The 24,765-nt window shown below is 35.1% G+C and overlaps 1 protein-coding gene across 20 annotated transcripts in view; it reads right to left on the bottom strand.

Moving 5' to 3' along the window:
- Positions 1-1,978: 1,978 nt before the first annotated feature.
- RBM41 (RNA binding motif protein 41) overlaps positions 1,979-24,765 on the bottom strand; it is a 56,455-nt gene continuing 33,668 nt past the window's right edge. For 8 of the 20 annotated variants that reach the window (XM_063601573.1, XM_034950536.2, XM_034950538.2 and 5 more), the window contains 2 exons: positions 7,302-7,449; positions 1,979-5,740 (listed from right to left, as the gene is read on the bottom strand). In XM_063601573.1, the coding sequence (XP_063457643.1) occupies positions 5,574-5,740; positions 7,302-7,449 (315 nt within the window). In that variant the 3' untranslated portion in view covers positions 1,979-5,573. The remainder of the gene's footprint in view (positions 5,741-7,301; positions 7,450-24,765) is intronic. The other 12 variants (XM_057301192.2, XM_034950537.4, XM_057301195.2 and 9 more) reach the window with 3 other exon arrangements.

A 24,765-nucleotide genomic window follows, 5' to 3' on the forward strand; every position in this document is an offset into this window, starting at 1 on the left:
TGGGTTTTGACAAATGCATATACTTATGTAACTACAATAAAGACACGGAAAATTTCAATTATTAAGACAAATTCCTCATGCTACCACTTTGTAGTCAAGGAGCATTCCAACCTTAACCCCTGACATCCACTGAAGTTTTTTCTCCATCCCTATTGTTTTGCTTTTTGAGAAAATAATATGAATGGAATCAAACAGTAAGTAGCCTTTTGAGTTTGGCTTCTTTTACTTAGTAAAATGCATTTAAGATTCATCCAAGTGGTTGCATGTGTATTTCATTAGTTTATTGCTGAGTAGGATTCCATTGCATGGATATACTACGGTTTATCTATGCACCAGTTGAAGGATATCCTTCATTTTTATGTTCCTCAATTGCAGTGGTCTGTAGGTCTAGTAAAAAGCAGAGGTGAAATTTTCTACCTAACAGGAAGCATTTCCTTCTAAAAAGTCCAGCTTAGAAGTATGCCCCTGGTAACATGTATCAGAGGCTATATCAGGATAATTTATTCCTTGTCACTTAACTATGTCTGAAATTAGAGTGTTAATCCTAAGTGAGCAGTATATCAAAGGAATAGGAGTTTGTCCTGAGTATAGTTAGATGATATCCCCAGAGTAGGCCTGACAAATATTCTGGAAGCCATGCCATTGGCAGAATATTTTTTTAAAAATTTCTTTTTAGTTAAAAAAAAATGAAAAAAGTAAAAATCACCCCAAAATCACACCACTTTAAAAATTTTACAACGTGAAAGTCCTCCTTCAGCCTATTCAATCCCACTTCCAAAGGTTTATAACTTTCTATGTCTATTTCCCAGCTTTTTCTTAAATTTATTCAGAAATATCTATATACATACATACTATACATAAATGAATGCTTTTGCATAAAAATGTATTCATACTATACATATTTCTGCATCTTGTTTATTAACAATACACAACCTTGGACATGAGTATAGGTCATAATATATTCATAGATACACTTCACTATTTTAATGGCTGCATAGTATTGTACTAAATAGACGTACCATAAGTTATTTACCCATTTTCCTATTGATGGACATCCCTACTTTTGTGAGTTTTATTGAGATATAATTCATACACCACAAAATTCACCCATTTAAAGTGTACAATTCCTGGTTTTTAGTATATTCAGAGTTGTGAAATCACCACCACGACCAATTTTAGAACACTTTCATCAACCTCTAAAGAAACTTCATACACTTCAACTGTTACCCCAGCCCTTCCCATTCCCCCCAACTCTGTGCTAGCCCTAAGCAACCACTAATCCACTTTCTATCTCTATATATTTGCCAATTCTGGACACTTCATATAAATAGTATCATATAATATGTAGTCTTTTGTGACTGGCTTCTTGCACTGAGCATATTCTGAGTTCTTCCATGTTGTAGTATGTGTCAGAAGTGTTCACCACTCTTCTACTTTTTGAAAAAGTTTGTGAAGAATTTGTATTAATTTTTCATTAAAAGTTTTGTAGAATTCATTTAAGAAGCTATTTCAGCCTGGGCTCTTCTTTGTGGGTATCTTTTCAAAAACTCATTTAACCTATTTACTTGATATAGGTTTATTCAAGTTTTCTACTTCTGAGTTGGTTTTGGTAGTTTGTGTCTTCCTAGGAATTTGTCCACTTCATTGATAATTTATTGACATAAAATTATTCATAATATGCTTTCATAATCTTTTTTATTTCTACAAGTTCAGTTGAAATGTTCCCTCCTTCATTTCTGATTTTAGTAATTTGATTCTCCTTTTTTCCTGGTCAGTCTCTAGCAGAAGGTGTGTCAGTTTTACTGATCTTTTTATAGAATCAACTTTTGGTTGCATTGATTTTTCTCTACTTTTTTTCACTCTATTTCATTTATTCTCATCTAATCTTTTATATTTCCTTCTTTCTCCTGGCTCTAGGTTTAGTTTGCTCTTCTTTTTCCAGGGTCTTAAGGTGTAAAGTGAGGTTAGTGCTATGGTCTTTCTTCTTTTTTTTTTTTTTTTTTTTTTTTGAGACGGAGTCTCGCTCTGTTGCCCAGGCTGGAGTGCAGTGGCGCAATCTTGGCTCACTGCAAGCTCTGCCTCCCAGGTTCACACCATTCTCCTGCCTCGGCCTCCCGAGTAGCTGGGACTACAGGTGCCCATGACCACGCCTGGCTAATTTTTTGTATTTTTAGTAGAGACAGGGTTTCACCATGTTACCCAGAATGGTCTCGATCTCCTGACCCCATGATCTCCACCCACCCCGGCCTCCCAAAGTGCTGGGATTACAGGCGTAAGCCACTGTGCCTGGTCTTTTTTCTTCTTAAGTACAGGCATTTATACCTATAAATTTCCCTGTAAACACTGCTTTAGCTGCATCTTGTAAGTTTTGGTTTGTTGTGTCTTCATTATCACTCATCTCAAAGGGTTTTGTAATTTCCCTTATGATTTTTTTCTTTGACACATTTTTTTTTTTTTTTTTGGTAATGACAGGGTCTTGCTGTGTTGCCCAGGCTGGTCTTGAATTCCTGGTCTCAAGGGATCCAAGGAATCCTCCCACTTCGGCCTACCAAAGTGCTGAGATTACAGGCGTGAGCTACTGCACCCAGCCAGTCACTTACAAGTGTGTCCGATTTCCACATATTTGTGAGTTTCCCAACTTTTCATTGTTTTCTAACTTCATCCCATGTGGTCAGAGGGCATGCTTTGCATGATTTCAGTCTACTTATATTTATTAAGGCTTGTTTTATGCTTTAACTTATAGCCTATTTTGGAGATGTTTCATATGCACTTGAGAAGAATATGTATTCTGATGTTGGGTGGAAAGTTCTATAGATGTCTTTTAGGTCAATTTGCCTTATAATGTTGTTCAAGTCTTCTATTTCCTGGTTTATCTTCTGTCTAGGTGCTCTATTATTGAAAAAGGGGTATTGAATATTCCATCTCTTTTTATGGACTTATCTGTTTCTCCTTTCCTTTCAGTTTTTGCTTCATGTATTTTGGGCTCTACTGTTAGATGCATATATATTTATAGTTGTTACATCTTCCTGATGTATTGACCCTTTCATCATTGTAACATTTTACTCTTTATCTCCAGTAACATTTTTTTAAGTCTATTTTGTCTGGTATTAGAATAGCCACTCCAGCTTTCTTATGGCTGTTGTCTGTGTGATATATTTGTTTTCCATCCTTTTACCTTTAATCTCTTTCTATCTTCTAATCTAAAGTGTGTCTCAAATAGATGGCATGAAGTTGAATCAGACTTGTTTCTGACATCTCTGCCTTTTATAGTATTGCTTAATCCATGCACATTGTTATTTTGATATAGGAAGACTTATGACTGCCATTTTATTGTTTTTGATATGCCTCAAGCTTTTTGCTTCTCCATTCCTTCTTTTGCATTATTTCATAATGTGATATTTACATTTCTTTAATAATATTTTTGATTTTTTAAAAGTTATTTCCTTAGTGGTTGCTCTAGGGCTTACCATACACATCTTAACTAAACAGAATAGGCTTCAGATAAACACTAACTTAATTCCAATGTAACAACCCTATTCCTATATAAACCCATCCCCCGCTTTGTGGTATTATTGTTATATATGTTATTCCTATACATTACAAACCCAACACACATTATTATAATTACTTAATATAATTTTACATCTTTAAAAGAAGCTGAGAGAAGAATAAGTATATGTTTATAGTTTTTTAATATTAAACTTATTTCCTATTTCACGTTCTCTCCATTTGTTCCTGTGGATTTGTCTTACCATCTGGAGTCAGTTCTTTAGTACAAGACAGTTTTGCTTCCACTCAGCTTCTTCAACCTGTTATCGGCAAATATATTATATTTTATATGTTATAGGCCAAACGATGCAACTATATACATATTGTTTTATACAACTGTGTTTTACATTAGTTAAGAGAAAAAAGAAAAATGCATAGATTGTTTCTGATAATTACATAATTATTTTTGCCTGTGCTCTTTTTCTGCATGTGTGTAGATTCAGATTACTGTCTGAGGTCACTTGCTTTCAGGCTGAAGAACTTCCTTTTGTATTTCCAGCAAGTCAGGTCTGCCAGCAACAAATTCTCTTGGTTTTTGATTATGTGAGATGTTTTATTTCACGTTCGTTTTTGAAAAATAGTTTTATTGTATATAGGATTATTGGTTGACAGTTATTTTCTTTGAACACTTTGAATGTGTTATTCCACTGCCACTGCCATTGTTTCTGAGGGGAAGTCAACTACTAATTTTATTTGGGTTCCTTGGTAAGTGATGGCTCATTTTTCTCGTATTGCTGTTAAGATTTTCTTTTCGTTTTTGGGTTTTAGCATTTTTCTTATGATGTATCTGTTTGTAATTTCTTTTTCTTCTGGGATGTATAGGTTAATGTCTCTCATAAAATCGGGGGTATTTATAGCCATTATTTCTTAGAATATTTTTCTGCTCCTTCTTTTCTTTTCCTTTTTTCCTGTACTCCCATTAGAAATATGTAGGAATGCTTAATGGTGTCACACAGGTTCTATACTCTTGTTCAATTTTATTCATTGTTTTCCTTTCTGTTCTTCAGCCTGGATAATATCTCAGTTCATCTTCACAACCCAGTGAGGTAAGTAGCATTATTATCCTCACTTTATAGATGAAAAATGTGAGGCTCAGATTAAGTGACTTGCCAAGATCATAGAATGTTAAGTGTGGCTGTACAGGTCTGACTCCAGTTTGTACTACTTCCTCTCCGTATATTGTCTTTTTATTTTCCAGCAACCATAAACAACTGGGGGATTTGTGACTGGCATCCTCTTTTCTAGAGAACGCTTTATTTCCATTTCCCTTTGGCATTCTTTGCTTGTATGTTCCTCTTCTAAAATTCATATGCCTAATATTTAACATATATTAGACACTTAATCAATGTTTATTGCTTTGAATTCAATGATACTCAATGGTTGCTAGCTTAAATGGCTGTGAGAACACCAACATTTTGATCTAAAATATTTCACTAGAAAAATATATAGCTTTTTGAAGACTGATAACTTGTGGAGGAAGCATTCATTAAATAAGTCAACTGACTTATGAAACTACCTACTATTACTGCTGATAGTTCTGACTTAATAGCATTTGTTGATGCTTAGGCCTGGGGGTCCTACTCTTTTATTTACTAGGTGGATGAAATATGGCAAATGGGCTCTAGTAAAGAAATATTTCAACATTTAATTAGTTTTTTATTTCTGTATATACGAAGCAGTCTAAGAAAGAATGTTATCTCTAGAGACAAATATTGAGGACCCCAGAAAAATTATAAAGATTTTAAAAAATCCTTAGGAATAATCCGTTGTAATTCATCCTGAGAAAATAATACTCTTTGCACTTTACCCTTCATACTCAGCATATCATCTGTCCTATATAGTCTTCAATTATATAATAGAAAATGTTTTCTACCAGTTCTCTCCAAAAGCTGAAATTACTTTTTTCCCCTCCCTCAGTTAGTTTTTCCTCTTCAACTCCAAACAAACTGGTGTCTATAAATAAATCCTAGATCCAAGATTCCAATTCAAGAAAGACCATCCAGGACCCACAATTTATATATATTCTAGCTACCACTAATTTCTGTAGTGCTACCTGTAGCACATGATATGAGAGAAGTCGCTTGGAGATTTGACCGTTGCTTTTTGTTCTTTCCAAACTCTATCACCAATATTTTCCCATGTAGTTTGTATCCATTTACTAGATGCAATGCTTGCCATGCTATCTCCTTATCTAAAAGAGAAAGAAAAAATTTCAATTTACATAGGACTTAAGAATTCAATTCTATTCCAGGTCTAGTTTAGATTATTTTGCCTTGGAGTTAAATGTAAGCTATAAGGCCATATAGTCATTTGATTTGATCATTTTTTCTATAATCTCCCATTTGCATTATTAAGCAAAATTAAATTAATGGCAAAAATAATAACAATAAAAACTCAAAATGGGTGTTTGAGGGTGTCTCCTAATTCAAAGAAACAAGTAGAGAAACAAAGACATAGGCAGCGTGCTAAAGAACTCTAAGCTATTAGTAATTATACACAAGTCTCTATCTTAGGTAACAGATTATAGGTATTATTAGAATCAATCATTTTCAAAATGAGTAACACAAAAGAAGTTATCATGTTATCGAGGGCACTTTGCCACTTTTTTTTCAGTGGGAGAGTGGTTCTGGGCCACCTTATTGGGATAAATAAGTATAAGAACACTTGTAGGCATATTGAAGGTTGAAATATGAGAATATATACTACATGCCAGGAGTATTCAACTTATGGGTCTAAGAGCCTGGATGTAAGAAATAAGGAAGAGATGATTTATGGCCAGGAGTTTGTGGAATCCTAAGTAGACAAGTAGACTAAACCAATTTTGTTTCATATATATATGTACTACAAATTTTTTTAAGTGTATAGCTTTCAAGATTAGTAAAACAGCTACACATTTTAAAGTACTTGCTTTAAAAAGCCTTTTTATTATGTATTTTTTCAATTAATACATCGTATTATGTGGGGCACCCATAAACGGTTTTTTAAATTTAAAAGGGGTTCTTACACTTGAAAAGACTGAAAACCACTGGTATAGCGGATTTAAAAACCTTCAGTATGATAGGAAAGATGATACAAGACTGTATGAAAACAATGGAGGGGAGTTTGGCAGTATTCATGTGTAAAACCACTTGCCCACATATAGATTAATAGGCTATTTAGAAATGACGATACTTTAGGGACAATGAAAGGTACAGATCCTACAAAGCCTTCCCCCAAAACAACATATTATCTGGTCTGTCATAGAAACTGAAATTCGCATATTATTCTTCCAGTTGGATTAGAAGCTATGCATTAATTAATATGCAAATAATATTTAGAAGACTGTATCATCATCTACTAATTATGAATTAGTAATAAATTAGTATATTGGCTTGCTCTCACTTAGTCCTAAAGGAACAGCGCATAAGCCAAGTACATGTGTTCTGATCAGAATACTAATACATTAATTAATGAGTAATCTAATTATAACTTGGACTAGAAATACTACTGTCAGTGAAGGGAGTACAGATTTTGGTAGGGTAAGAAGGAAGTACCAAGACTGGGAAAAACTGAGGACACTGGGGTAGTGTGGCCATGCACTGTCAATGGAGGAGAGGAAACAGGAAGAAACACTGAAAACATATTTTTCGTTCATTGTCTTGTTCTCACATGCTGCGGAGAAATCAAAGGACTATATCTAAATTAGAGAGGTTATAGGTAATCTCTAGCGAACTGAGGGGCAACTGAGTAATCATCTGGATGAAACTACTTACTGGGAAAGGTGATAAAAGCCTGGCCCCTCATTCGTCCAGTCATCATTCGGAATTGAATTGGAGGTCCTTTTTTCTCCTGGAACCGAGCGAACAATGACACAAGATCTCTTTCAGTCACCCGAGGGCTAAGGTTCTTCAGGTATAACACCTAAAACAAATTGAGGATCAACCAAAATATCATATAAAGGAGGTAAGGCACTCTTTTTTTTTTCTTTTTGAGACAAAGTCTCACTCTGTCACCCAGGCTGGAGTGCAGTGGCGCAATCTCTGCTCACTGCAACCTTGGCCTCCCAGGCTCAAGTGATTCTCATGCCTCAGCCTCCCGAGTAGCTGGGATTACAGTCATGTGCCACCACACCTGGCTAATTTTTGTATTTTTAGTAGACATGGGGTTTCACCATGTTGTCCAGGCTGGTCTTGAACTCCCAAACTCAGGTGATCCACCCGCCTTGGCCTCCCAAAATGCTGGGATTACAGGCGTGAGACACCATGCCCAGCCGTAAGAAAACTCTTTCATTATGATTAGAATTAGTTTCACATAAAAATGGTGGATTGAACACATTCATTTAATTTCATTCCATCCAGAAAACTCTCTAAAACTACGGGCACTTAAAAAAAAAAAAACAAAAAACACAAATCAACAAGGTCAGGAGGAACAAGAAAAGGAGACAACAGCAATAATAATCTGGAAGATGAAAAATAATTGGATGAGCAGGAACCAACTCAGCACACTGAAGAAAGCTGAATTTTAAACTGGTAGTGGAGAGAGCCAAGAACACACCCGTCACCACTTAAGAATCCTTAAATAGTTCAGGAACTGATAATTTCACTTCCCTTCAGAAATAAATGTGAAGGGATGGGGTTAAAATAAGGCAAATCAGTTGAAGGCTGTCTAAAAGCCAATATGATTTTTAAATACCCTCCCTCACGATATGCTATGGGGTAAAAGATAACTTGCCAATCCTGGTAGAAAACTTGAGGCTCATTGTCAGAAGATGGGGAATGCCATACATGGCTGAAGATGTGAACACTGTTTCTGAAAGCAAGGAAACTAAGAGAATACTAAATGTTGAGGTCCTCCCAGTCCTTTTCTGCCATTTGGCTCCTAGAACGCTGGTAGTACCCTCGTAAGAAAGATTTTGGAAGTCTTCTCTGGGAAAACTGGTAAGTCCTAGGAGGAAAGATATAAAAATACTGACTTGGGATGAGGAATTTCTCTAACAAATGACCCAGCCAGACCACTTTAAAGTGAAGCTCAAAGTCAACAAGTGCCATGTGTGTGCTCAGAGATTCCAATCTGCTTTTTAGTTCCTACTTATAAAGTTGGGCATGGATTATCAGGCATCTTAGGAAATCCTCTAATGTGAAAGAGAGAACACAACAAACATAAAGAAAAGAAAGGAAATAGGAAAAAACTTCAACAAACCATAACTAATATCCTCAGGAAAATAAGAGAAATTATTCTACCTATTAGGCACGGGAGGGTAGGTGCGGTGGCTCACTCCTGTAATCCCAGTGCTTTGGGAGGCTGAGATGAGAGGATCGCTTGAGTCCAGGAGTTTGAGATCAGTCTGGGCAACACAGTGAGACCCTGTCTCTGCAAAAGAGACAGGGTGGCATGTGCTACTTGTGAGCAAACAGCATGCACCACCACAACTGGCCAATTTTACAAGTCCCAGCTATTTGGGAGGCTGAGGCAGGAGGATTACTGGAACTCAGGAGTTTGAGGCTGTAGTGAACTATGATCACACTACACCACCACACTCCAGCCTGGGCAACAGAGTGAGACCCTGTCTCAAAAAAAAAAAAATTCAACAGAACAAAAATGAGCTCTTATATGTGATTGAACGTAAGATGTTATCAGCTTAAAACAGATTGTTTTACCATGCCCTATACCTATAAAAGATAAACAGAGGAAAATGGGAAAGATATCAAAGTATATCACTACCAAAAAAAAAACCCCAATGAACCACAAAGGAAGACGGCTGAGAGGGAGAGACAAAAGAGCTACAAGAGAGACAGAAAACAATTAACAAATGGCAATAGTAAGTCCTTTGCTAGCAATAATTACATTAAATATTAATAAACTCCCCAAGAGACAGAGTACCTGAATGGATAAACAAAATCCAACTATATGCTAGCTATTCTATGAGGCCAGGATTACCCTGAGACCACCCTAGACAAAAACATTATAAGAAAAATACAGACCAATATCCTTAATAAACAGATGTAAAAATCCTCAACAAAATATTACCAAACCAAATTCAACAGCACATTAAAAAGCTCATACACCTTGACTAAGGGAGATTTATCCCTGGGATGCAAGGATGATTCAACATACAAAAATTGATCAATGTAATACAACACATTAACAGAACAAAATATAAAAATTACATGATTATCTCAACAGATGCAGACAAAGCATTTGACAAAATTCAACACTGTTTCATGATGAAGACACTCAACTACTAATAGAAGGAATTTACCTCAACATAATAAAGGCCATATATGTAAAGTCCACAGCTATAATATTCAGTATTAAAAAACTGAAAGCTTTTCCTCTAAGATCAGGAACAAGGCATGGATACCTACTCTCACTTCTATTCAACATAGTACTGGAAGTTCTAGCCATAGCCAATAGGCAAGAAACAGAAATAAAATGCATCCAAATCAGAAAGAAAGAAGTAAAATTATCTCTGTTCACAGTTGAAATGATCATCCATGTAGAAAACGCTAAAGACTCAACAACAACAAAAAATTAGACATCAGTAGAACGGGGAAAAGCTGAAAGCTTTTCCTCTAAGAACTGGCAAAAGACAACAATGCTCACTCTCACCACTCTTATTCAACACAGTAGTGAAAGTCTTAGCCAGAGCAATTAGACAAAGGAAAGACATAAAAGGCATCCAAAGCAAAAAGGAGGAAGTCAAATTGTCCCTGTTTGCAGACAACATGATCTTATATAGAGAAAAACCTAAAAAAAACCTGAAAGAGTCTACCAAAAAGCCCTTAGAACAGATACACAAATTCCATACAGTTGCAGGATACAAAATCAACACACAAAAATCAGTAGCGTTTCTACACACGAACAGCAAACTAGCTGAAAAAGAAATCAAGAAAGCAATCTCATTTACAATAGCTACAAAAAGCAAAATAAAATACCTAGAAATAAATTAACCAAGGAGGTAAAAGGCCTCTACAAGAAAAACTACAAAACACTGATGAAAGAAAAGTGAAGAGGATACAAACAGAAAGATATTCCATGCTCATGGACTGAAAGAACATTGTTAAAATGACCATACTATCCAAAGCAACCTACAGAATTAATGCAATCCCTATCAAAATACCAATGACACTCTTCATAGAAAAAGAAAAAAAATCTTAAAATTTTTATGAAACCACAAAAGACTCTGAAGCCACAGCAATCCTGAACAAAAATAACAAAGCTGGAGGAACTGCACTACCAGACTTCAAAATGTATTACAAAACTGTAGTAACCAAAACAGCATGGTACTGGCATAAAAAGAGACACATGTAACTGTGGAACAGAATAGGGAACTCAGAAACTGACCCATGTATCTACAGCCAACTAATATTTTAATAAAGACACCAAGAACATCAGTTGGGAAAAGACAGTCTCGTCAACAAGTGGTGCTGAGAAAATTGGATACCTATATGCATGAAGAATGAAACCAGACCCCCATCTCTCATCCTATACAAAAATCAACTCAAAACAGATCAAAGACCTAAACGTAAGACCGGAAACTAAAAAACTACTAGGAAAAAACATAGGGGAAACATTTCAGGACACTGGTCTGGGAAAAGATTTCATGAATAAGACCTCAAAAGCACAGGCAACAAAAGCAAAAATAATAACGGGATTATATTAAACTAAAATCTTCTGCACATCAAAGGAAACAACAGAGTGAAAAGACGAACTACAGAATGGGAGAAAATATTTGCAAACTACTCACCCAACAGGGGATTAATATCCAGACTATACAAGGAATTCAACATCCTAACAGCATCAAAACAAACAACCTGATTTTAAAATGGGCAAATGATCTAAACAGCTATTTCTCCAAAGAAGACATACAAATTGCCAACAAATATATGAAAAAATACTCAACATCACTAATCATCAGGAAAATGCAAATCAAAACCACAATGAGGCATCATCTCATTCCAGTTAGGATGGCTACTACTGGAAAGACAAAAGTTAACAAATGCTGGTGAGGATGTGGAGAAAAGCAAATTATTACAGACTGTTGGTGGGACTGTAAACTTTTACAGCCACTATGGGAAACAGTACGGAGGTTCCTCAACAAACTACAAATAGAACTATCATACGATCCAGCAATCCCACTACTGAGAATTTATCCAAAGGAAAGGAAATCAGTATATTGAAAAGACAATGGCATTCTCATATTTATTGCAGCACTATTCACAACAGCCAAGATATGAAGTTAACCTAGGTGCCCAACGATGTGGTATATATACACAGTGGAATACTATTCAGCCATAAAAATATTGAAATCCTGTTATTCAGAGCAATGTGGATGGAACTAGAGAATATTATGTTTAGTGAAATAAACCAGGCACAGAAAGTTAAACACTGCAGGTTTTCACTTATATGTGGGAGCTAAAAAAAATTGATTTCATAGAAGTAAAAAGTAGAACAGAGGATACTAGAGGCTGTGAAGGGTAGGAGGAAGGAAAGGATAGGGGGAGACTTGTTAAAGATGTAAAATTACAGTTTGATAAGAGGAATAGGTGCTAGTGTTCTATACCATTGTAGAATGGTTATAGTTAACAATAATATATTATATAGTATCAAATAGCTAGAAGAAGGATATTGAATTATCCCAACATGAAGAAATGATAAATACTTAAGATGGTAGATAAGCTAATTACCTTGATCTGTTCACTATACATTATATGTATCGAAACATCAGTATGTACCCCATAAATATGTACAATTATTATATGTTAATTAAAAAACTTTAAAAAGAAAATAAATAAAATAATAAATCAAGGTTCACAAGTGCAGCAATCAAGACATCGATTTTTCTCCCTTGGGTACTTTGCAGCTGAGACAAGCTGCTACCTGGTGAATGGTGGTACCATGTTTATTTGGCCCACAGTTCAAATAGCTTTCATGGAAGACCTCTTGAGAACATCACTTTTCTGTTTTAATTATACCATTTTATTATTGGCATGAAATTATGACTATATTAACGGAAATAATAGAAAAAAATTAAACCAAAAAAGTTAGAACTAATTAACAAATTCAGTGAAGTTGCAGAATAAAAAATCAACATAGAAAAATTCAGTTGTGGTTTCTATACACTACCAATGAACAATATGAAGAGGAAATTAAGAAAGGTATCCCATTTACAACGGTATTGAAAAGAATAAAATACTGAAGAAAGAACTTAACCAAGGAGGTGAAAGACTTGTACACTGAAAACTACAAATGTTGCTGAAAGAAATTAAAGAAGACACAAATAAATGAAAAGGTATCCTGTGTTCATGGATTAGAAGACTTAATATTAATATATCCAAACTATCCAAAGCAGTCTACAGATTCAATGCAATCTCTATCAAAGTCCCAATGGCATTTTTTACAGAAATAGAAAAAACAATCCCCAAATTCATATAGAACCACAGATAATACCAAATACCCACAACAATCTTGGGAAAGAACAAAGCTAGAGGCCATACACTTTCTTATTTCACAACATATTACAAAGCTACAGTAATCAAAACAGTATGGTACTGGCATAAAACTGGACACATAGGTCAATGGAACCAATTTGAGAGTCTAGAAATAAACCCATGAAGCTACAGTCAACTGATCTTCTACAAGTGTCCCAAGAATATAACATGAGAAAAAGATAGTCTCTTTAACAAAATGTTGAGAAGACAAGACAGCCACATGCTAAATAATGAAATTGGACCCTTATCTTACGCCATACACACAAGTCAATTCAAAATGGATTAAAGATTTAAATATACGACCTGAGACTGTAAAACTCCTAGAAGAAAACATAGAGGAAAACCTTCTTCACATTAGTCTTGGCAATGATTTCTTTGCTATGACACCAAAACCACATGCAACAAAAGCAGAAATAGATAAGTGGGACTGCATCAAACTAAAAAGCCCTGCACAGCAAAGGAAACAATAGAGTGAAAAGGCAACCTATGGAGTAACAGAAAATATTTGCAAACCACATTTAATATCTAAAATATATAAGGAACTCTACAACTTGATGGCAAGAAAACAACCTCATTAAAATATGGGCAAAAGACTGAAACAGACATTTCTCCAAAGAGATATAAATAGCCAACAGGTATATGAAAAGATGCTCAATATTACTATCAACAGAGAAATGCAAATGAAAAACACAATGAGATACCACATACCTGTTACAATGGCCATTATCAAAAAAAAACAGAAAATTACAAATGTTGGCAAGGATATGAAGAAGTTGGAACCCTTGTGCACTGTTGATGGGAATGTAAAGTGGTACAGCTGCTATGAAGTACAGTGTGGAAGTTCCTCCGAAAATTAAAATTAGAACTACCATACAATCCAACAATCCCATTTCTGGGTATTTATCCAAAAGAGCTGAAATTAGCATCTCAAAGAGATATATGCATTCCTATGTTCATCCCGGCAATACTCACAATAGTCAACAGGTGGAAAAACCTAAGTGTCCATTGACTGATGAATAGATAAAGAATATGTGGCATATAAATACAATGGGGGCTGGGTGTGGTGGCTCACGCCTGTAATCTCAGCATTTTGGGAGGCTGAAGTGGGCAGATCATGAGGTCAGGAGTTTGAGACCAGCCTGGCCAACATAGTGAAACCCCATCTCTACTAAAAATGCAAAAAATTAGCTGGGTGCGTTGGTGGGTGCCTGTAATCCCAGCTACATGGGAGGCTGTGACAGGAGAATTACTTGAACCTGGGAGGTAGAGGTTGTAGTGAACCGAGATCGCACCACTGTATTCCAGCTCGGACGACAGTGCCAGACTCCGTCTCAAATAAATAAATAAATAAATAAATAAATAAATAAATAAATAAATAAATAAGTAAAATACAATGGAATATTAGTTAGCCTTAAAAAAGTAGGAAATCATATATGTCATTATGCTGTAACATGAATGAAACTCGAGGACTATAGGCTAAGTGAAATAAGCCAGTCACAGGACAAATATTGCATGATTCCACTTACTGAAGTATCTAAAGTAGTAAAACAGAAAGTAGAATGGTAGTCACCAGGGCTGGGGGAAGGAGGAAATGGGGAGTTGCTGTTCGACAGGTATAAATTTCAGTCATGCAAGTTAGAAAAGTTCTATAGGTTTGCTGTACAACATTGTGCTTATTATTCACAATATTGTATTGTACACTTAAAAATTTGTTAAGAGGATAGATCTTGTGTTTTTAAAACACAATTTTAAAAAATGGAGGAGGAAAAAAATCTCATACATTACCTAGCATTAGTTATATCCTTTATAGCTTAAAGGAACTATGGAAGAATTCAGGCAGGAGCAGCAAAAGCAAAGAACAAGCAAATATACCTCTTAAATGACTTAAGTGCTAAAAGGTATAAATAAATATATTAAATATTGTTAACAAGTAGTAGAATCTTTAAGTTTCAAAATCTTTAAAACCTGGATATTAACATATTTAGCATTTATGTATGTTCATATCTTAAAGGCAAGGGCATGGAATAATTGACTTGCCTATGCTCTCAAATACTAATCATGAAAATATCAAATTAAATAATCATAGAAAGGGGTATGTGAAAACAAACTTCGAGTTTCTCATCCATTAGGGAAGACCCATACTAAGACTGTTCCCTTTGATATGAATTTTTTTGAGACAGAGTTTCGCTCTTGTTGCCCAAGCTGGAGTGCAATGGCGTGATCTCGGCTCACTGCAACCACCACCTCCCAGGTTCAAGCGATTCTCCTGCCACAGCCTCCCCAGTAGCTGGGATTGCAGGTGCGTGCCACCACGCCCAGCTAATTTTTTATATTTTTAGTAGAAACGGGGTTTCACCATGTTAGCCAGGCTGGTCTCGAATTCCTGACCTCAGGTGATCCACCCGCCTTGGCCTCCCAAAGTGCTGGGATTACAGACGTGAGCCACCGCACCTGGGCAATATGAATAATTTTTAAAAATAAAGAGGACTTCTGGTTGAGGTGGCTCTGTCACGGGATGCTGGGATGCATCCCCTCTGCATATATACACACATAAGTGCAGACTTGTATGTATGTATGAATGTATCCACAACATACATAACACACACACACACACACACACACACACACACACACACAGATAAAGCTAGGTTCAAAAACAAGATAAACAAAGCTGTGAAAAAGAAAAACAGTGCCTCCAAGTGATAATACAGCATAAAGCTCTTCCTGGTATCCCTATGCAATACACGGTATTATTTTACATGTTTTCAACTTCATATAATATAGCCCTTTATATAAACAATATGCATTCTTCTACAGCTACATTTTTAAAAACTCTTTAAAAATGGATTTTAATTTTAGAACAGTTTTGGATTTATAGAAAAATTGAGAATACAGAGAACTCCCATCTACCCCATGGTTTTCCCTGTTATTAATATCTTACATTAATGTAATGTAATCTCACATTAATATGTTGTTACAATTAATGAAGCAGTATTGATACATTATTATTAACTAAAGTCCACAGTTTAGATTTCCTTAGTTTTTACCTAATGTCCTTTTTCTGTTCTAGGATCTAGGTTACATTACATTTAGACTGGGATTATGGATTATTGGGAAGAAAACCACACAGGAGAAGTACAGTTTTGATCACATAATGTTAAGCATACACACAATCAATATGATTCATCAATATGATGAACAACTATTGGTGTTGGCCTTAATCACCTGGCTTAGGTAGTTCGTCAGGTTTCTTCTTGAAAAGTTATTCTTTTTTCCTGCTTTCTCTTCCTGTACTCTTTTGGAAAGAAGTCATTATGAGCAGCTCAAAACTAAGGAATGGGGAGTTATGCTCTCCCTCCCTGAGGCAGAGTATCTACATAAGTTGTATGAAATTCTTTTTCATGGGAGGTGTATATTTCTTTTCCTCTATATATTTGTTTACTCAATCATTTATTTATATCACCTGGACTCATGGATGTTTATTCTATACATTGGATTATCCAACATTATTTTAGTTTGTTGCACAAATTGTTCCAGCTATAGTCATTGGAAGCTCTTTCATTTGGCTCCTGTATTCCTTTGCAATACCAATGTCAAAAAACAACATAAAATCATGTCAAAGAACAATAAAATAATGATTTTAAGATAATGATTTATTTTATCTTAGTTTGTTGCACAAGTTGTTCTGGCTTTAGTCATTGAAAGCTCTTTCATTTGGCTCCTGTATTCCTTTGAAATATCCCCGATGTCAAAAAACATAAAATCATCATGTCGAAGAACAATAAAATGATTTTAAGATAATGATTTATTTTATTTTATTTAGTTTGTTGCACAAATTGTTCTGGCTTTAGTCATAGGAAGCTCTTTCATTTGGCTCCTGTATTCCTTTGAAATACCCCTAATGTCAAAAAAAAAACATAAAATCGTCATGTCAAAGAACAATAAAATAATGATTTTATATTGTTCTTTTTAGCACTTCCTTACTTTCTGGCACTACAAGATGCACAAGGCTCATCTTGTATATTTCCTGCCCCAGTATTAGAAGCAGCCATTTCTCTAAGGAGCCCTGGTTCATTTTATTAGAAAATGGTATTAGAAACCAAGATAAGGATGCTGTGCAAGCTCATTGCTACTGGTGTGTCCTTTCATTTGGGTCCTTTCATCTCACAGAACAAAAAATAAGTATTTATACTAATCCATGTATATATAAACACATATAAATATTTCTATATGTAAACACTTATATCTATATTAAGTTAAACATGAGTTCATCCTGATGTCTCCAACTGTAAACCATTATCACATGGATCATTTCAGCTTCCTCCCTTTACTTATCTGTAGATTGCAACAGTGAGAAACCTGGCCCCCGCCATCTGCCATACATTTACTTAATTGTTCCATTCCATTATGCATGTATAAGAGTATCAGAATTGTTACTCCCTAAGTAACCAGTACCCGCCATGGGAAATAACCTTATCAATAAGGGTACCGTGCTTATGTGAAGTTCCATTTGCTTTTAGTCTTTCAGACTCCACATATTTCCAAAGATGCTTAGTTCAGCATCTTTTCCCCCATCCCTTTGATGAGGTTGTTTTACAGTTAGACTCTCTTCTCACTGTCTGCATTCTTTCCTAGGGTCCCTCAACCTCCTAAATGAGTTTTTAACATTTGCATACATTAAGTGTCACTCTTTGTGCTATGTAGTTTAATGGTTTTTGACAAATGCATGTCTTGCCTCTACAACTACAGTATTATACAGAATAATTTTACCGCCCTAAAGATTCCCTGTGTTTCATGTATTTCTCCCTTCTCCATTTCCCTCAAACCCTTGGCAGTCATTTATCATCTGTCTATAGTTTTCCCTCTTCCAGAACGTCATATAATGAAATCATACAATATGCAGTCTTTCCATACTAGCTTCTTTCAGCTATTAATATATATCTAAAGTTCCTCTATGTCTTTTTGTGGCTGGACATGCATTTCTTTTTATTGCTGAATTATATTCCATTGTATAGATCTGCCACAGGTGAATGTATCCATTAACCTATTGGAGGACATCTTGACTGCTTCCGGTTTTTGGCAATTATGAATAAAGCTACTACGAACATTCACATGGCAGTTTTTGTTGAACACAGGCTTTTCAAATCAACTGGGTAAATAAGTAGGAATGCAGTAGTTGGACTGTGTGGTAAAATAATGTTCAGCTTTGTAAGAGGTGGTCAACCTGTCTTCCAAAGAGGTTGTATTACCACCAGCAATGAATAAAAGTCCCAGACTTCATGACTGTGAAATATATCCATAAAAAAAAAAAAAAACTGCAGCCGGGCACGGTAGCTCATGCCTGTAATCCCAGCACTATGGGAGGCCGAGGCAAGCAAATCACTTGAGGTCAGGAGTTTGAGACCAGCCTGGCCAATATGGCAAAACCCCATCTCTACTAAAAATACAAAATTAGCTGGGTGTGGTGGCTCGCACCTGTAGTCCCAGCTACTTGGGAAGTTGAAGTAGGAGAATTGCTTGAACCAGGGAGGCGGAGGTTGCAGTGAGCTGAGACTGCACCACTGCACTCCAGTCTGGGTGACAGACAGCGAGACTCTGCCTCAAAACACGAAACAAAACAAAACAAAACAAAACTGCACTTGTATCTTCTACATCTATAATTTTTTAAAAAGTTCCTGTTGCTCTGCTTCCTGAACAGAATTTGGTATTGTCAGTTTTATTGTGGACTTTAGCGATTCAAGTAGGTGTGTAGTGGCACTTCTCATTTTTCAATTCTCTGATGACAAATAAAGATGAGCTTCTTTTCGTATGCTTATTTGCCATGTATAGATCTTCTGTGGTGACGTGTTTGTTCTTATTTTTTACCCATTTTTTAAATTGAGTTTTTTAATACTGTTGAATTTTGGGAATTCTTTGTGTATTTTGGATACAAGTTTTTTATTAGACGTGAGTTTTGCAAATATTTTTCTAGTCTGTGGCTTGTCTTTTGATTCTCTTAAAAGTGTTTTTCATAGAGCAGAAGTTTATAATGTTAATAAAGTCTGACTTACCAATTGTTCCTTATATATATTGTACTTTTGGTGATATATCTGATAAATACATCATCAAACACAAGGTCACTTAGATTTTAATCTTTTTCTTCTAGAAGTTTTATAGTATTGTGTTTTATATTTAGGTCTATGACCATTACGAGTTAATTTTTATGAAGGATGTAAGGTTTGTATCTAGATTCATTTTTTTTTTTTTTACATGTGGCTATTCAGTTGTTCTAGCACCATTTGTTGAAAAGACTATTCTTTCTCCACTAAACTGTCCTTGATCCCTTGTCAAGTATCAATTTACTGTATTTATGTGGGTCTAATCCTTGGGTCTCTATTCTACTCCATTGATCTGTATGTCTTCTTTTCCCTCAGCAACACCACACCATGCTACTTGATTATAGTAACTCTTGAAGTCGGGTAGTGTCAGTCCTTCAAATTTGTTCTTCTTCAGGAGTGTGTTACATGTTCTGGGTCTTTTGTCTTTTCATATAAACTTAGAATCAGTTCCTAAATATCCACAAAATAACATGCTGGGATTTCATTGGGATTGTGTGGAATCTACAAATCAATTTGAGAAGAACTGATATCTTAACAATATTAAGTCTTTCAATCCAAGAACACAAAATGTCTCTGTGTTTATTTAGATCTTATTTAATTTTTCATCAGTTTTACACTTTTGTGCATATAGAACCTCTACATACTTTGTTAAATTTATACCTAAGTATTTCATTCTTTTTTGGTGCTATTGTAAATGGTGTTGTTTTTAATTTCAAATTCCAATTGTTCATTTCTGGTATAGAGGAAAGCAATTGACTTTTGTGGATAAACCTTGTAACCTCCAAGCTATACTAATCTACTAGTCCCAAGAGTTGTTTGTTAGTTTGTTTTTTGGCTGATTCTTTGGGATTTTCTACACAGACATACGTGTTACTTGTGAACAAAGAGAGTTTTATTTTTTCCTTCCCAATCTGTATACTTTTAATTTCCTTCACTTGTTTTATTGCTGTAGCTGGTACTTCTAGTACAGTGTCAAAAAGAAGTGGGGAAAGGGGACATTTTTGCCTTATTTCTGATCAAAGGGGAAAGCATCCAGTTTCTGTTAAGTATAATGTTAGCTGTAGGGTGTTGCAGATATTCTTTATCAAGTTAAGGATGTTATAGTCTATTCCTAGTTTGCTGAGAGTTTTTATCATGAATCGATGTTAAGATATTTCAAATGTTTTTCTACATCAATTGAAGTGACCATATGATTTTTCTTCTTTAGTCTATTGATGTGGCAGATTATACTAATTGAATTTCAAATGTTGAACCTATGGTGGATATCTGGAATAAATCATACTTGATCATAGTATATAATTATTTTTATACATTATTGAATTTGATTACCTAACATTTTGATTTCTCAATCAATATTTCAATCAAATGTTTTGATTTTCCTAACATAGAGGATTTTTGCTTCTATACACGAGGGATACTGTCTGTAGTTTTTTGTCATTGTAATGTCTTTATCTGGTTTTGGTACTAAGCTAAGGCTGGTCTCATGAGTTAAGAAGTGTTCCCTCTGCTTCTGTTTTCTGAAAAAAGACTGTAAAAAATGAGTATTATTTTATATGTTTCCATTTTCACCCTTCTCTTAGCCATATCAATTGTACTTCTTTATATAATTTTTTTTTAGTAATTGCCTTAGAGTTTGCAATATACATTTACAACTGATCTAAGTCCACTCTCAGATAAAACTATACCACTTTATGGATAGTGCAAATACCTTATAACAAAGACAAATTTGTATTTATATATATACACTAATTCCTGCAACCTATTCCTTATAATATCACTGTTACTCATTTCACTTATCCATATACTATCATTATCCAACACATTCCTATTATTAATTTGAAAAGTTTTATTCTAGATTGTTTTAAAATGAGAAAATAAAAGATTTCATTTTACCTTAATGCATTCTCCTATGCTCTTTCTTTCTTTATGCAGATCTGAGTTTCTGACCTATATAATTTTGCTTATCTCTGGAGAACTTTTTTTGAAAGCATTTTTTTTTCCCTACAAGGTGGGATTTACTGGTGAAAAAATTCCCTCAGTTTTGTTTGTCTGAGAAAGTCTTTATTATTTTTCCTTCACTTTTGAAGGATTTTTTTTTTTTTGCTGGATAAATTATTCTAGGTGGGTGTTTTCTTTTTACTTTTGACACAAATATTTCACACTACTCTCTTGCACAGTTGCTGATGAGAAATGTAATTCTTACCTTTGTTTCTATATAGGTAAAGTGTTTATTTTCTCTGGCTGTTTTTAAAATCTTTTCTTTGTCTTTCTGTAGTTTGAACATGATATGCTTAGGTGTAGTTTTGGTATTTATCCTGCTTGGTGTTCTTGGAGCTTCCCAGATCTGTAGTTTGTTATCTGCTATTAATTTTGGAAAATTCTCATCCATTACTACTTCAAATATTTCTTCTCCTTTTCTCTTCTCCTTTTGGTATTCCAATAACATGTATGTTATACTCTGAAATCGTCCCATAGTTCTTGGATATTCTGTTCCTTTTTTTCAGTCTTTTTTTCCTTTGTATTTCAGCATGGGAAGTTTTTATTGCCATGTCTTCAACCTTACTGATTCCTTCCTTGGCTGTTTCCAACTTACTGATGAGCCTATCAAAGGCATTCTTCATTTGTTACAGTGTTTTTGATTTCTAGCAACTCCTTTTGATTCTTTCTTAGAGTTTCTCTCTGTTTAGATTAGCCATCTGGTCTTGCATGTTATCTACTTTTATTCATAGCCTACTTAGTATATTAATCGTGGTTATTTTAAATTCCATATCTGATAATTCCAAAACCTGAATTTGGTTCTCATGCTTGTTTTGCCTCTTCAGAATGTGTGTTTTTTTTTTTAGCATACGTTATAATTTCTTTTGTTGAAAACTGGACATGATCTATCAAGTAATAGGAACTAATCCAAAGAGACCATTAGTATGAGGTTTTATGTTAATCTGGCCAGGAGTTGGGCTGTGCTTAATGTTTGATGTAGCTGTAGGTGTCAGAAGTTTCTGTTTCTTCTACTATCTTTTTGTCTCCCTTGTTTCCTTTGGATTTACAAAAAAAAAAAAAACAAAAAAACAAATCAAAACAAAACAGCAACAAAAAAACCTCCTTAAATAGAGTCTGATCCTTGCAGGTCTTTCAGCTATAATCCACGATTATTATACTGAAGCTCTGTTGATGTAGTAGCAAGGTGTGGAAGGGGAGGCATTCTCTAATCCTATGATGAAGTCTCAATCTTTTAGTGTGCCTGTGTCTCCAGCCTGTAACCTTCACAAGCATTTCACAGCTTTTTTTCTCTCTTAGATGAGACAGGAAGGCTAGAAGAGCCTGGAGTTGGATAAGGCTTTGGTAAAGTTGTTTTCCTTGCTGGGTAGCCCTTTACTAAGTAGAAAGTTCTAGATACACTTAAAAATGATGTTTCCTCTCTCCATGCCAGAAACAAGAGATTTTTTTTTCTCAGGTCTTTACCTTGAAACTTGTGGGGTTCCTGGAAGCAATCAAAACCTCTAAGACTGTGGGCCCCCAGTTTTGTCATTCCTACACTAGTCTACACTCTGACTCCAGCAATTTGTCAAAGTTACCACCTAAGTGTTTCTACCAGTTTATGGCTCCAGTGCGTTTTGCTCCTGATAAGCAAATCTGGGATGTGATTTTCTGTAACTGCCCGTTTCTTCAGATTTCAAGATTACAGTTTGCCCTGTGACTTAAATTTTCTGTTGTGTCTAAGAAAAGTCATTGATTTTTAGTTTGTTCAACTGTTTTTCTTATTGTAAGACAGTAGTGATGACTTCTAAGGACTTCACATGTTGAAGCTGAAACTAGAAATCTGCAACTAGCTATTTTTGTTCAAAATTATGTTTGTGAGTTTCATCCAAATTGATACCTATAATTCTATTTTATTCATTTTCTCTACTGTGTAGTATTCTATTTTATAAACATACCATGTTTTATCTATACTCCTGCTGATGAACAATGCCACAACAAGCATCATTATAACATCTCCTAATGTGGATGTCTAAGGGTTTCTCTAGGATAGATAATGAAGAGTGAGACTGCTGACTTACAGTATATGAAGATCTTCAATTTTACTAGACATTGCCATAATGTTCTTGGAAGTGGTTGTATTCATTTATATTCCCCTGGAGGTATATTAGAGTTCTTATTGTTTTTCTTTTTTTTCTTTTTTTTTTTTTTTTTTTTGAGACAGAGTCTCGCTCTGTCACCCAGGCTGGAGTGCTGGAGTGCAGTGGCATGATCTCGGGTCACTGCAACCTCCACCTCCTGGGTTCAAGAGATTCTCATGCCTCAGCCTCCTGAGCAGCTGCGATTACAAGTGTGTGCCATCAAACTCGGCTAATTTTTAGTATTTTTAGTAGAGACAGGGTTTCGCCACATTGGCCAGGCTGGTCTCGAACTCCTGACCTCAGGTGATCCGCTGGCCTCGGCCTCCCAAAGTGCTGAGGTTACATAGAGTTCTTATTGTTTGTTCACCAATACTTGGCATTGTCAGGCCTTTAAATATATGCCAGCATTCTAAGTACTAAATGTATATATCATAGTATAGATTTATTTTGCATTTTATTGATTACTAATGAGATTTCTTAAGTCTATAGGCCACTGGTGTTTTTGCCTCTGTGAACTGCCTGTTATGTCTGTTTTTATAAACACTTTTATTTTTATTGTGTTGTTTGTATTTTTCTTATTGATTTGTAGGGAAGGATCTCCTTAAAATGATTCAAAAAGCACAAACCATTGAATAAAATACTGATAATCTGATAACATTAAAATGAAAGACTTTTGCTCAACAAAAGATATCAGGAACAAAGTTAAAAGGTAAGTCATCCACTGGGCGAAGATATTTGCTAAACAACAGAAAGGATTCATATGCAGAATTTTAAAATAATCCCTATAAATAAATATGAAAAAACAAACGATTAAATATTCAGCAAAGGAATGTAACAGGTAACTCACAGAAAGTTCCTGAAAGGCCAGTAAATGTTAAGAATACATGCATAACCTCACTGGAAATCAGAAACATGCAAATTAAAACAATGAGATAACTTTTCAAGCTGATTAGGCTGGCAAAATAATACTCCAAAGTTTTGGCAAGAATGTGAAGAGGATCTCTGAAACCCTGTTACATTAGAAATTGAGATATACATACCCTATATATCACAGTAATTCCACTCCCAGGTATATAACCTAGAATGATGATTCTTAAATTGTTACTCTCAGACCAGCAGGATCAGAATCTCTTGGGAACTTGTTGGAAATGCAAATTCTCAGGCCCCACTCCAGATCTACTGAGTCAAAATTTCTGGGGGTGGAGTCTAGCAATCTGTGTTTTAACAAGCCCCCCAGGCAATTCAGATGCACACTAACATTTGAGACACTGTAATAGAATGACACCTTCCCAACACTTTTGATTGAGATCTACACGAAGAACTGCATTCTTCAATGTGGCCCCACACACATTATGTCACATATACACAAACACATATAAAAAAAAAGCTTTAAGAAACAGTAATTACCCTAACATACTGTAGGGAACACGTTTTGATATTTTCTATTCTATTCCACTTCATTTAAAAAATCCCATTGGTTGTAACCTACTAATTGTAATCTAAGTTTGAAAAACACTGTCCTAGAAAAAGTCT

The sequence above is a fragment of the Pan paniscus genome, chromosome X (genome assembly GCF_029289425.2).
Source record: "Pan paniscus chromosome X, NHGRI_mPanPan1-v2.0_pri, whole genome shotgun sequence".
Taxonomy (NCBI): domain Eukaryota; kingdom Metazoa; phylum Chordata; class Mammalia; order Primates; family Hominidae; genus Pan; species Pan paniscus.